Here is a 14,053-nt window from a genome sequence, read left to right on the forward strand (position 1 = left end):
AGGGATTTGCATAACCCCCCCCCCCCCCCCCCCCCCCGACCTGTCCCCAATAGAAAATGTGTGGAGAATTATTAAACGAAAAATGCAACAACAACGACCCCGTGCTGTTACACATAAAATAGAAGCTGAAACACTAAATCACTTGGTATCCTCAGTGCCAAAACGTCTTTTAAGTGTGGTGAAAAGGAATGACAACATTACAAAGTGGTAAATGCTTTACTGTCCCAACTTTTTTGGAATGTGTTGCAGGCCTGAAATGCAAGAATAAATGTTTATTAATAAATTAAATTAAGTAGATAAAACATGAAATATCTCAGGTTCACCCTGTCTGCAATCAAATAAAAGTCAAGGTAAATGTAAGAAACTCTGTGCTTGCCCATCTTTTTCTGATTTGGGGTTGTATTTGTTTAACAGAATTTGGATCCGATTTCCTAGCATATGTTATCATTACCCGTGTTGAGTAAATGTGGCTACAATTGACATTCCTGCCATCGAGTATGTTGCTGTTTTTATGTTTGTTCTCACACTCTCACGCACACACGCACACACACAAAAATATATATAATAATATAATATCAGATATAGGTATGAATGAGTCTGAGTGGTAATATCCTAATAAAAATAATAATATATTTAGATAATATATATATATATTTTTTTTTTAAATGTATTTCATCCTCAACCAGAACCATTAAGCTTGAGGATCTGGTGGTGATGAGCATACTCTAGTGGTGATAAACGGTATTACAGTCATGTAAAGAGAGATTTTGACACTGTCGGTCTGTCTGATTCTGACAGATAACTGACACGTTTGTTTTGATTGGGATTGTTAACCCCAGTCTTCGATTAAGCCTTTACACATTAGTCTGACCCTAATAAGCATAACAGATGTCAAATCTAGCTGAAATCTATTCACTCACCACACAACATTCAACAGTTCACAAGATTATATCGAACAGTCATGGACAATTTAGTGTCTCCAATTCACCTCACTTGCATGTCTTTGGACTGTTGGAGGAAACCGGAGCATCCGGAGGAAACCCACGTGGACACGGAGAGAACATGCAAACTCCACACAGAAAGGACCCGGACCGCACCACCTGGGGATGGAACCCAGGACCTTCTTGCTGTGAGGCAACAGTGCTACCCACTTAGCCACCGTGCCGCCCTTTAGGTACTAGACAAAAGTAATCCTATAGCAAAACAGTACATTCACACTTACATACACAATCTGTAAGCACTTACCATTTTAGTGAAAAAGGTGGATCATGAGCTTCATTCTTTCTTCGTCCCGGTACAAGTTAACAGTGGTGGATAAGGTACCTGAAAGCCATACTCTTATGAGAAATTTACTTTCAAAGAAATTAGTCACCTCTTAGAATATAACTTCAGTAAAAATCTTAAAGTATCTGGTATATTGTTCTTAAGTATCAACAGTAATTTTCTGATAATTAAATGTACTTAAGTATTAAAAGTAGAAGTGCAAGAAAATGCTGTTAATAAAAACACACGTGGTCAGAATTTAACAATATTAAGCTTGTTCTTTTAACAATGGAGCCTACATTACACGTACAGAAAAACAAGTTCACATCATAACAATTTGTAGAACAAAATACTTTTTTTCCCCTCCGATTTGTGCCAAATCATGATTATAATCAGCTGAATACCAGGTTGACATCAACTGTTCATTAGTTCATTAATTCTTTTTACCTCATTACTAGCACTAAATTGACTCGTCCAAACTTTTTTTGGGATGTGTTGTAGGACTAAAATGCATGTATATTTACACCAATCAGGCATGACCACCTTCCTAATATTATTTTGGTCCCCCTTTTGCTGCAAGAACAGCCCTGACCCATCGAGGCATGGACTCCACTAGACCCCTGAAGGTGTGCTGTGGTATCTGGCACCAAGATGTCAGCAGCAGATCCTTTAACTCCTGTAAGTTGTGAGGTGGGGCCTCCATGGATCAGACTTGTTTGTCCAGCACAGATCTGGGGAATTTGGAGAACAAGTCAACACCTCAGACTCACTGTTGTGCTCCTCAAACCATTCCTGAAGCATTGTTGCTTTGTGGCAGGGAGCATTATCCTGCTGAAAGAGGCCACAGCCATCAGGGAATATCGTTTCCATGAAAGCGTGTACATGGTCTGCTACAATGCTTAGGTAGGTGGTACGTGTCAAAGTAACATCCACATGGATGGCAGGACCCAAGGTTTCCCAGCAGAACATTGCCCAAAGCATCACACTGCCTTCACCAGCTTGCCTTCTTCCCATAGTGCATCCTGGTGCCATGTGTTCCCCAGGTAAGTGACGCACACGCACCCGGCCATCCATGTAATGTAAAAGAAAACGTGATTCATCAGACCAGGCCACCTTCTTCCATTGCTCCGTGGTCCAGTTGCAATGCTCATGTGCCCATTGTTGGAGCTTTCGGCAGTGGACAGAGGTCAGCATGGGCATCCTGACTGGTCTGTGGCTATGCAGCCCCATACGCAACAAACTGTGATGCACTGTGTATTCTGACACCTTTCTATCAGAACCAGCATTAACTTCTTCAGTAATTTGAGATTCAGTAGCTCATCTGAGGGATCGGACCACACGGGCCAGCCTTCACTCCCCAAGTGGATTTTAATAATAATATCTACACCACTACTACTGATAATAATAATAATAACAATAATAATAGCATGTGCATAAAATCAGCCACATAATGAACATGTGCATAAAATCAGCCACATAATGAATGAAGTGTGTTTAACCGCTTGTTTATTGAAATATTTAACTTATTACTTAGATTCACGGACTGAAGTGAAGTCAGTTAAGCCAAATCATGTGAGTTCACGGTGTTTCCGGTGAGTCTGCTCCCTCGCCTTGTGTACTTAGCAGCAGCCAGTCGGAGGACTCATAGGATCCGGGTTAATTGAGACCTCGGACTCGTGATTCCTGATTCAGTACGAAGATTCGAATTATTAACCCGGGTGATTCAGGAACCGCCCAGCTCTACCTATGAGTACATCTTCAGAGCTACAAAATGTCAAACTCATATACACGGCAGCCTAATATGTAATAATTCAGAAAGTTTATTTGCAAGTGAAGTCATAAATAATGAGCAGATGAGATCACAGCTGTAAAAACAGTATGTACAGAGTTTGGAAATGTGAAGGGAAAGAGAAAAAAATCAGACATACATAAATTCACAAGATGCTTATAGAAAAAAAAAACAGGAAAAAGGGCATTTTACTGTAGAGCTCATTTCCTGTTGTGCAAAACATCTCTAATAACAATTTCTAATTACCCTTTTAAAACAAATGTACTATGCCATTCTCCTTTTAAAATGAGGCAATATAGCTGAGAAGAGAAATGTTAGAACGGTTGATTAAGAGTGGAAAAGCTTGACAAACAGAACACATCCTGCAACCCTGTTTTAACTTCATTAAGTTAAGGAGTTGAGAAAGAGCTAAAGTCAAATCTTATCTGGTGTCCGTCTACAGTTTTTCATTTGTTATCCTCTGACAGTGTGTATTTTAAGTCCTTCCCCTTCCCTGTTTTCTGTCACTGGGATTTGGCGGTGGGCAGCGGTCGACGAAAGAGCAAGATGTGCGGTTCTGCAGGAAGAAAACGGACAAGAATGAACAGTGGAACAAGGTGGAAACAAGTTTGTTTATTAGGATTTTATCATCATGTTTTACACTTTGGTTACATTCAGGACAGGAATGGTAGGGAAACCCTCAAGGACACGGGGAGAACATGCAAACTCCACACAGAAAGGACCTGGACCGAACCACCTGGGAATAACTTGAGCCTTTTTTTTTTGCTGTGAGGAAACAGTGCTACCCACTTAGCCACCGTGCCGCCCGAGGTGGAAACAAGTAAAAGCCAGAGAGCACTGACAAAGAAGCAAACCAGCCATAACATTAAAACCACCTCCTTGTTTCTACACTCACTGTCCATTTTATCAGCTCCACTTATCTTATAGAAGCACTTTGTAGTTCTACAATTACTGACTGTAGTCTATCTGTTTCTCTGCATGCTTTGTTAGCCCTCTTTCATGCTGTTCTTCAATGGTCTGGACCCCCACAGAGCAGGAATTATTTAGGTGGTGGATCATTCTCAGCACTGCAGTGACACTGACATGGTGGTGGTGTGTTAGTGTGTGTTGTGCTGGTATGAGTGGATCAGACACAGCAGCACTGCTGGAGTTTTTAAACACCTCACCGTCAACTGCTGGACTGAGAATAGTCCACCAGCCAAAAATATCCAGCCAACAGCGCCCCATGGGCAACATCCTGTGACCACTGATGAGGGTCTAGAAGATGACCAACTCAAACAGCAGCAATAGATGAGCGATCGTCTCTGACTTTACATCTACAAGGTGGACCAACTAGGTAGGAGTGTCTAATAGAGTGGACAGTGAGTGGACACGGTATTTAAAAACTCCATCAGCATACCAGCACAACACACACTAACACACCACCACCATGTCATTGTCACTGCAGTGCTGAGAATGATCCACCGCCTAAATAATACCTGCTCTGTGGGGGTCCTGACCGTTGAAGAACTGCATGAAAGGGGGCTAACAAAGCATGCAGAGAAACAGATGGACTACAGTCAGTGATTGTAGAACTAAAGTGCTTCTATATGGTAAGTGGAGCTGATAAAATGGACAGTGAGTGCAACAAGGAGAGGTTTTAATGTTATGGCTGATCTGTGTAGATCGGTTGTATATTCAACGTTTAGGCGTCCCTTTATGCAACTATAACTCATATTTCATATATGTACATTATTCATAGGTATGCTTTTTGAAAAGTAAAAACACATCTTAATAAATATTTTTGTCATCCAGCCATTGTTGTGAAGGTGTTTTCAGTACAAACTGCACAAACAATTGGTCGAAACTAATGCTGCCAGGTACATACAAATTCTTGAGGAAAACAGGCTGCCCTCTGCTAAACAATTGATGCATAACAACCTAAAATAAACCACTAAAGAAAATGCAGTGGCTTAAAATCATATGACTGAGATCTGAACAAAATCTGTGTATGGACCTGAAAAAAGCAGTCCATTGCAACTGCCCATCATTTTATTATAAAATAAAAATTAAACGTAAAATATACCATGATCAGCACTAATGACTAATGCTGAAAACAACGTAATTTCTCAGTTATCAGTGTACAACCCCAAATCAGAAAAAGTTGTGACGGTATGTAAAATACAAATAAAATAAAAATGCCGTGTTCATTAAATTTACTTTGACTTTTATTTGATTGCAGACAGTTTGAACCCAAGACATTTCATGTTTTGTCTTCATTTCAATTGTTAATATACCTCCATTCCTGCATTTAAGGCCTGCACCACATTCTAAAAGAAGTTGGGAAGGAGGCAATTTAGGGCTAGTAATAAAGTGAAAAAACTAAATAATGATGTGATGTCAACAGGTGATTGTAATCATGGTTTCTCTGATGAGCAAAGATGATCAGAGGATCTCCAGTTTGTCAACAAATGTGTGAGAAAATGATTGAAATGTTTAAAAACAATGTACCTCAAAGAAAGATTAGAACGAATGTGCATATTTCTCCCTCTACAGTGCATAATATCATTAAACCATTCAGGGAATCAGGAGGAATTTCAGTGCATGAAGTACAAGGGCACAAGCTTAAGCTGAACACCTGTGATCTTTGATCCCTCAGACGGCACTGCATCAAGAACCGCCACTCAACAATAGCTGATATAACCACATGGGTGAGGGATTACTTAAGAAAACCTTTATCAAGCACTACAATACAGAGTTACATGCACAAATGCCACTTAAAACTTTTCTGTGCAAAAAAGAAGACTTCTCTGGGCTCTGAGGCATCTAGGATGGACCATCAAACAGTGTAAACGTGTATTGTGGTTAGATAATCAGAATTCCAGATGGTGAAAAGGAATGGCAACATTACAAAGTGGTAAATGCTTTACTGTACCAACTTTTTTTGGAATGTGTTGCAGGCCTGAAATGCAGGAATGGATGTTTATTAATAAATGAAATGAAGTTGAGCAGATAAAACATGAAATATCTCAGGTTCATCCTGTCTGCAATTAGGGTTGGGCAGTATGACGGTATACCGCGGTATTCAAAAATGGTGACGGTATTTTTTTAAATGTGAAGCGCCAAATTTCTGCTTCAGGTTTGTTTACCTTGAAAACTGAGACTTTAGGACATGCGCGCATCCACAGTAAGGGAGGGGTGGGAGTGGTAGGCGGTTGGAGCTCGCTGATTGGCTGCGGGGTGCTCACTGGTGTAAGGTGATAACACAGAGAGACGAGTGAAAAGCCACACTGGCTAGCGTTAGATGTACGCTAACAAGCAGAAACTGAAAAACGGCTCGTCTTTTAATTTTTCAAAATCAACAGTTTATCAGTTCAACCGGAAATTAACACAAGCGCGTGCATGCGCGGACATGTACTTATTTACTAAATATATCTTCAGTGTAAATTGAGTACAAGTGTTGAGAAAAAGGAGCAAACATTAATAATAACGTTACGCCCAATCCGCTGTTCTGACTCTTGTCTGCCATAGATTTTCCTGCCTATGTAAGAACTATTTTTTCCTAAATAAAAGCGCTATATTAAGAAAAAAGTATGTCTCACCTGTCGTGTAATGTGAATTATAAAATATATTGTCTGGTGTGTAGGGAAGAGAGCAGATTTGTACCGTTTCCGTGCTCGTGTTTTGCACGGGGCGCTTGTGTGACATTTAAAGTAGCGTTCTCGTTAACCACTCAAATGTTTGAACTTTGAATTATTTTAACATTACTTTACACACCGTCATCGCATCGCATGAACATTTACATTCATATTTTTTGTTACGGTATAGAACTTAATTCTGGATTACAGGCATAGCTAATCGTACTAGGGCCAGTGATAGCTCAGTGGTTAAGGTACTGGACTAGTAAACAGAAGGTTGCCGGTTCAAGCCTCGCCACCACCAAGTTGCCACTGTTGGGTCCCTGAGCAAGGCCCTTAACCCTCAATTGCTCATCGTGTTCCGCTCACTGTGTAAGTCGCTTTGGATAAAAGCGTCTGCTAAATGCTGAAAATGTAAATGTAAAATGTACTCGTTCATACACTGTTAAGAAATATCTGTAACTATAAACTAAGCAGTTAACTTTTGAAATATATTGAAGTGTGTTGCCTGCTATTATTCTGTTTTGTGTGGGCAGAGAGAGATTACAATGCCAAAATGTTGTGTTAATGTTTGTGTTAAAGTGTAATTGATACACATGCATTTATACTTATGCGTATTTATTATAGATCAGATAAGATAAGCAATGTTTGACGTTCAGATTGTTAAATGTTTTTATAATAAAACATTGAAATATTGTAATTACACTCAAGTGTGTACACTTGAGTGTAAACCCCCACCCCTCCACGGTAATACCGTATACCGTGGTATTTCCTGAAGACGGTATGAAAATCGGCAATATCGCCCAACCCTATCTGCAATCAAATAAAAGACAAAGTAAATGTAAAAAAAAAAATGTGCTTTTTTTGTTATTATTATTTGCATTTTCCATGCTGTCCCAGCTTTTTCTGATTTGGGGTTGTAGCAAAATCAGTATTTCTTTTAACAGGCAAATCGAGGATTCAATGTATAAAACTGCGCACATGCGAAATCAGATGCGGTTCCCCAATTTACCTTTGAGATGTTCAAAAGCATGAATTTCCAGATAACTAGCTAAATGTCAAGTCACCGCTTAATAGCTAATTAAATCACAGCTGCAATTTCTAGCTAAAATCTATCTACCGCTTGGCCACTTCCACTTTCAGATTTTAAGTTTCACACACATCTGTGTCATTTATGGCAGGACAGGTGTTATAGGTCAGTATGTGGGGGATTTTGGTGGATTATTCTGGTGTGAATTTTGCATCATTAATGTATTAACTGGTCTGTGCGTCTTCCTTGGCTTACTGTTGGCCACCTCCACTTTCTGTTGTTACCACTTTTACACATCTGTTTAAACACTGCCTTGAATTGTCAATCTTTAATACCTTACTCCTTTATTCTAACCAGACAACTGCAAAAAAGTGCATAAGGGCAGTGGTAGCTCACTGGTTAAGGTACTGGACTATTGAACAGAAAGTTGCCCATTCAAGACCCACCAAAATCAAGTTGTTACTGCTAAGCTCCTGTGCAAAGCCGCTAACTCTCGATTGCTTGTATGGTATACAGTCACAATTGTAAGCCTACCGGCTAAGATACTGAACTTTTAATCAAAAGGTTGTCTGGTCAATCCTCACAATTGCCTGGTTGCCACTCTTGGACCCTTAAGCAATGTTCTTAACCCCCAATTGCTTAGATTGTATACTGTCACAGTACTGTAAGTTGCTTTGGAAAAAAGTGTATGCTAAATGCCAAAAATATAAATGTTAATGCATAACAATCTGATGTATCTGGGGCATCTGTTTGCAATTTGAATCTATTATTATTATTTTGATGTCATGTTTTACACATTTTGGTTACATTTATGACAGGACAGGTAGTTACTGGTTACACAAGATTTATCAGTTTAAGTTTTTAATATCAAACACAGTCATGGATAATTTTGAATCTCCACTTCACCTCACCAGCATGTCTTTGGACTGTGGGAGGAAACCGGAGCACCCGAAGTAAAACCATGCAGACACTGGGAGAACATGCAAACTTCAAGTACCTGGACCGCTTGACCTGGGAATCAAACCCAGGACCTCTTTGCTGTGAGGCCACAATGCTAACACGCAGTAATATACAGTATACTGGTGCAACAAGTACAAATTAGGAAGGAATGTAATTGGCTTAGTTGGGAGAATAAGAGTGAAGTCTTACTGGAGTGAGCTCCAATAATAATAACCTGACAATAAAGGTTCTTCTTCTTCTCAGATGTTTTATAATCCAACCTATGCCTCCTGTGTCAGAGCATAAAGTAACAACAGCATGTAGCTATAGTACGTAGTATCTAGGATCACTTGTACTTTATAAACAATGGCATAACCACAGATGAGAGCTTGCATGGTTAAGTCACCAAATATCAAGCCAGTTAAGTGGACAGTAGTGTCTCAAATAACAAAAAGTTTGTTTTGTTGCATGACAGACACCTGGTTCCTTAAAAAGTCTACTTTCTTTTATAGTCATGTGCATGAGTATCTTAGTACATATGCAGTTTTGTATTAGTTCTGTTTTGGGAAGTGCCAGTCCCATCTCCAAGTTCACAAAACACAGTATATTCTAAAAACTGTAAGGTATAAACTGTTCAGTTAAAGCCGACTGTGCTGTAGCATTAGAAGAAATCTTTGTACATGAGATGTAAGTGTGAACAGAGTTGGACCAATGAAATACATTTGAAACATTGCTGGTTTCAAAACCAACTTTTGCCTTGTCGAATCTTATTAGAAATCACAGCTGGATTCAAAACTTCAAAATATTTTATATAAATACAAGTCTTTAGTTTTTAACTAGTATTAATAATTTAAAAACTTTACTGACATTTAATTATCTCAATTTTCCCACGGATTACAAATAGATCCACACAAACATGTTTGGCATTTCCTCTTTCCTGACACACTTACTCAATCATTTCCTTTAAAACAATAGTGTTTAAAGATGCTAAGCTTCAAGCAGAGAAGTCTGCCATGTTTGTATTTGTAAGCTTTAAATATAAAGGGTGAATTGTAACATTTAGGGGTTGTGTCTGTAAGGTGAATACCAATAGGGATGTAAACAAGACAGTAAGACATGTGTTTGCTCGAGCTTTTTTCCAGACCTGTGATTAAATTGTTAAAATTCATTTCATAAGGTGTGTATATACACCAATCAGCCATAACATTAAAACCACCTCCTTGTTTCTACACACATTGGCCGGTTTATCGACTTCACTTACTATATAGGAGCACTTTGTAGTGCTACAATTACTGACTGTAGTCCATCTGTTTCTCTGCATGCTTCGTTAGCCCCATTTCATGCCGTTTTTTAATGGTCAGGACCCCCACAGGATCACCACAGAGTAGGTATTATTTAGGTGGTGGATCATTCTCAGCACTGCAGTAACAATGACATGGTGGTGGTGTGTTAGTGTGTGTTGTGCTGGTATGAGTGGATCAGACACAGCAGCGCTGATGGAGCTTTTAAATACCTCACCGTCACTGCTGGACTGAGAATAGTCCACCAGCCAAAAATATCCAGCCAACAGCACCCCATGGGCAGCATCCTGTGACCACCGATAAAGGTCTCGAAGATGACCAACTCAAACAGCAGCAATAGATGAGCGATCGTTTCAGACTTTACATCTACAAGGTGGACCAACTAGGTAGGAGTGTCTAACAGAGTGGACACGGTATTTAAAAACTCCAGCAGTGCTGCTGTGTCTTATCCACTCATACCAGCACAACACACATTAACACACCACCACCATGTCAGTGTCACTGCAGTGCTGAGAATGATCCACCACCTAAATAATACCTGCTCTGTGGTGGTCCTGACCATTGAAGAACAGAGTAAAAGGAGGTTAAAAAAGTATATAGAGAAACAGTCAGTAATTGTAGAACTATAAAGTGCTTCTATATGGTGAGTGAAGCTGATAAAATGGACAGTGAGTGTCGGAACAAGAAGGTGGTTTTAAGGTTATGGCTGATCGGTATATATACCATTAAAACTATCGCACCTCGAGCTAAGAAAGTAGCATTTTAACATTGTGCCCATCACCTTGATGGTGGACATGGTTGGAAGAAGTGCACAATTTGAATGTAAAGATTATTTACACTAATAAATAAGTACATTATGTAAAGCTGCATGTTTAAACCTAAAGTACATTTAATATTTTAATAAAAATGTTTAATAGAAAATATGCAAGAATGGGGGTAAACTTCAACTGGAAGAAAAATCATTGGATTGAATTCATATTTTTGGCATTTTTTTAGCTGTTTTAACCCAAATTAACTTGTAACTTGTAATTGTAGCCCAGTGATTAAGGAGTGGACAGTATACTGTCACAGTACTGTACATTGCTTTGGATAAAAGCTGCTAAAGTCTGCTAAATGCCGAAAATGTAAATGTGAATAAACGTTTGGTCAGTGGTAGCTTAGCAGTAAAAGTACAGTAGTAGTAAATGGAAGGTCAGTAGTTCAAGCCCCAGATCTGCCAGGTTGCCACTGTTGGGCCCTTGAGCAAGGTCCTTAAACCTCAATTGCTTGCAATGTATACAGTCTCAATTGGAAGTCACTTTGGATAAAGACACCTGCTAAATGCTGAAAATGTAAATGATGACTGAATACAGTCCAAGCAAATGACAGTAACACCCTTGCTCAGGAGCCCACGGTGTCAACTCAAGTAGTGTAGTATGGACCAGTGACCTGCTTATTTATTTGCATGACACATCTAGTGATGCACATGGACACATCATCAGTGATAGTACCCAGGGTCATAGGGTCTTTTCGGGTCTTTCAACAACAGACACCCTCACCCAGACGACCCGACCGGGAGTGATCAGTTCCCAGCAGTTTTCTGTGCTCCAGTGCTGCCCAGGATGCTATAAGCTGTGCAAAGTGACCCTCCTGTTTGTTTATTAGGATTTTAACGTCATGTTTTACACTTCGGTTACATTCATGACAGGAACGGTAGTTACTTACCACACAAGGCTTATCACTTCTCAAGGTTATATCAAACACAGTCCTGGACAATTTAGCGTCTCCAATTCACCTCACTTGCATGTCTTTGGACTGTGGGGGTAAACCGGAGTGCCCGGACGAAACCCACACAGACACGGGGAAAACATGCTAACTCCACACGGGTCCGAAAGGACCCGGACCGCCCCACCTGGGGATCGAACCCAAGGCCTTCTTGCTGTGAGGCGACAGTGCTACCCAGTTAGCCACCATGCCGCCCGACCTTCCTGTAAAGCCCAGTCCAGTAATTTAACCACTGAGCTACCCCTGCCATCACAAGTGTCCAGATCTTCACATAAAACTGTATATATTCTGGCAAATTTAAACCCATTTTCAGTCTTCTTAACCTCATGGGATGTATAATGAGTGGAACATACCTGGCTGATGGATCATGTAATGCACCCATCCCTGACTCTGCTGCACACCCAAATTCCGCCATTCTGTTTCCGACATGAGGTGGGTTTTAGGCACCCGTTTTGCGATGTCCTTGGGCAGCATGACGTGTCTAAAATTAAAACCATGTTAAAAAGTACAAACAATAAAAGACATTCGCTTTATAACATACAAAGATATATAACCCACCTGTATTCGAACAGTTCGTCGTCGTATTTGTCCGAGTAGTAGATTTGTTTGTGTGACATGTCGAAGCGGGAGATTGTTTATCTACACAAAATGAAATTAAACTTAAATTTAAAAATTAAATATTTTAATATTGTATTTGTTTCGTATTATAGTTAACGAATAACCAACATATTTACTAATACGTTGTTAAGTATGCTACTAATAATTAGCATCAAGACCACCTGTAAAAAAAATACCAATATATTATGGGATTTACTATTTAATTTGTACAAGCTACAATAAAATAGTAAAAATAGGTAAAAAAATAAAAATAAAAATAGGTAAATAAATAAATAAATAAGCCAGAACCGGAGTATAATATTCGGCGTTTGTTTGCATTCTAGCGTCAGTAGCTAAATACACCCTGTCATTTCTGTCTAGAACTCGTTAGCATCATTAGCACATGACAAACGACCGATACAGCCTACCAACAGATGAAAATCACATTTATATAAATTAAATAAAGTTATGAAAACATACCAATATAATCAGCAGCCAATATTAATGGTTAATGTTGTTAATGTGCCTGGCGGGACTGAACTGCTCTCTCTACCTCAGCACACTACAGCCAAATTTCCCTCTCACAGCTCACACCCCGCCCCCCCAAGCATTCAAATCATTATTACCCATCCTTATTGGACAGAGAGAGAGAATTACGTAAAGTCGTTTCCAAAGTCGCTATGTATTGGTTACTGTGCTTTGTTGATTTTTCCCGTAGCCCAATCAGAACATGTAAGATGAGGATCCTATGAGGGGGATTTCAAAAGTGGGACCGCCCACAGCAGCCATTTGTACTATTAGTGGTGGTAAATTCGGTTCATTTTATGGACTCGGGTTCATTTGAGTCACTCAGTAATGTGATCCGGTTCACTTGAGTCACTTGAGACCAATCCCCCCCCCCACCCGTCCAATAAATAAAATAAATTCCAACTGTCCACGGACATACATTATCAGGTTACAGATATTAATTTTAAATTTTAACTTAAATTTTAATTTAAATTCCACTCACCAAAAAGAAAAACACAACTTAAACACAACTTAAACACAAATAAAAACAAATGGAACAAAATTGAAAAATGTGCAATTCAATTATAAGTTAACCAAAATTAAAATATGTTAAATGTAATCAGAGGACTCATAGGATCCGGGTTCTCATAGGACCTCGGACTCGACGAAGATTCGAGTCATTAACCCGGTTGATTCAGGAACCGCCCAGCTCTGATCTGTAGTGCATTTCTAAACCGAAGTGAGAAGTGGGAGAGTCTAAAACTAGTGGTGTGCGATACAGCAAGAATTAGACATCCCAAGTTGCAAAAACTCATTTCAGGGAGGTACCCCCGGACCTCGACCCCGACCCCGACCCCCAAGCCCCCCCCAAAAAAAAAAAAGCTAAAAAACCTTGCACACACCAAAGGATATGGGTGATAACAGAACTTTTAGGAGCTGCCAACTGAGCTACTAAGCTAATTGTTCATGTCACAAACACATTAATGTGTATTACATAGTGCACTAGATAGTGTAAAAGATAATAGATTTATGTTCCCTACATAATGCTTTAGGTAGCGTATTAGTTAACGGATTTTGGTTCCCTACATAGTGCACTAAATTGTATATCAGATAACGGATTTACGTTCCCTACATAGCGCACTAGATAGTGAATTAGACAATTGGTTTATGTTCCCTACATAGTGCGCTAGATTGTATATTAGAAAAGAATTTATGTTCTTTACTTAGTGCACTAGATAGTGTACTA

General features: G+C 39.5%; 1 protein-coding gene across 1 annotated transcript; it reads right to left on the bottom strand.

Annotated features, from left to right (window-relative positions):
* Window positions 1-3,075: 3,075 nt before the first annotated feature.
* cks1b (CDC28 protein kinase regulatory subunit 1B) lies at window positions 3,076-12,938 on the bottom strand. The gene is made up of 4 exons (XM_062990085.1): window positions 12,781-12,938; window positions 12,262-12,342; window positions 12,057-12,184; window positions 3,076-3,608 (listed from the first exon to the last, which is right to left on the bottom strand). The coding sequence occupies exons 2-4, from the start codon at window positions 12,318-12,320 to the stop codon at window positions 3,556-3,558; spliced, it is 240 nt and encodes a 79-aa protein (XP_062846155.1). The 5' UTR covers window positions 12,321-12,342; window positions 12,781-12,938; the 3' UTR covers window positions 3,076-3,555.
* Window positions 12,939-14,053: the final 1,115 nt, after the last annotated feature.

Source organism: Trichomycterus rosablanca, chromosome 2 (assembly GCF_030014385.1).
Source record: "Trichomycterus rosablanca isolate fTriRos1 chromosome 2, fTriRos1.hap1, whole genome shotgun sequence".
NCBI lineage: Eukaryota > Metazoa > Chordata > Actinopteri > Siluriformes > Trichomycteridae > Trichomycterus > Trichomycterus rosablanca.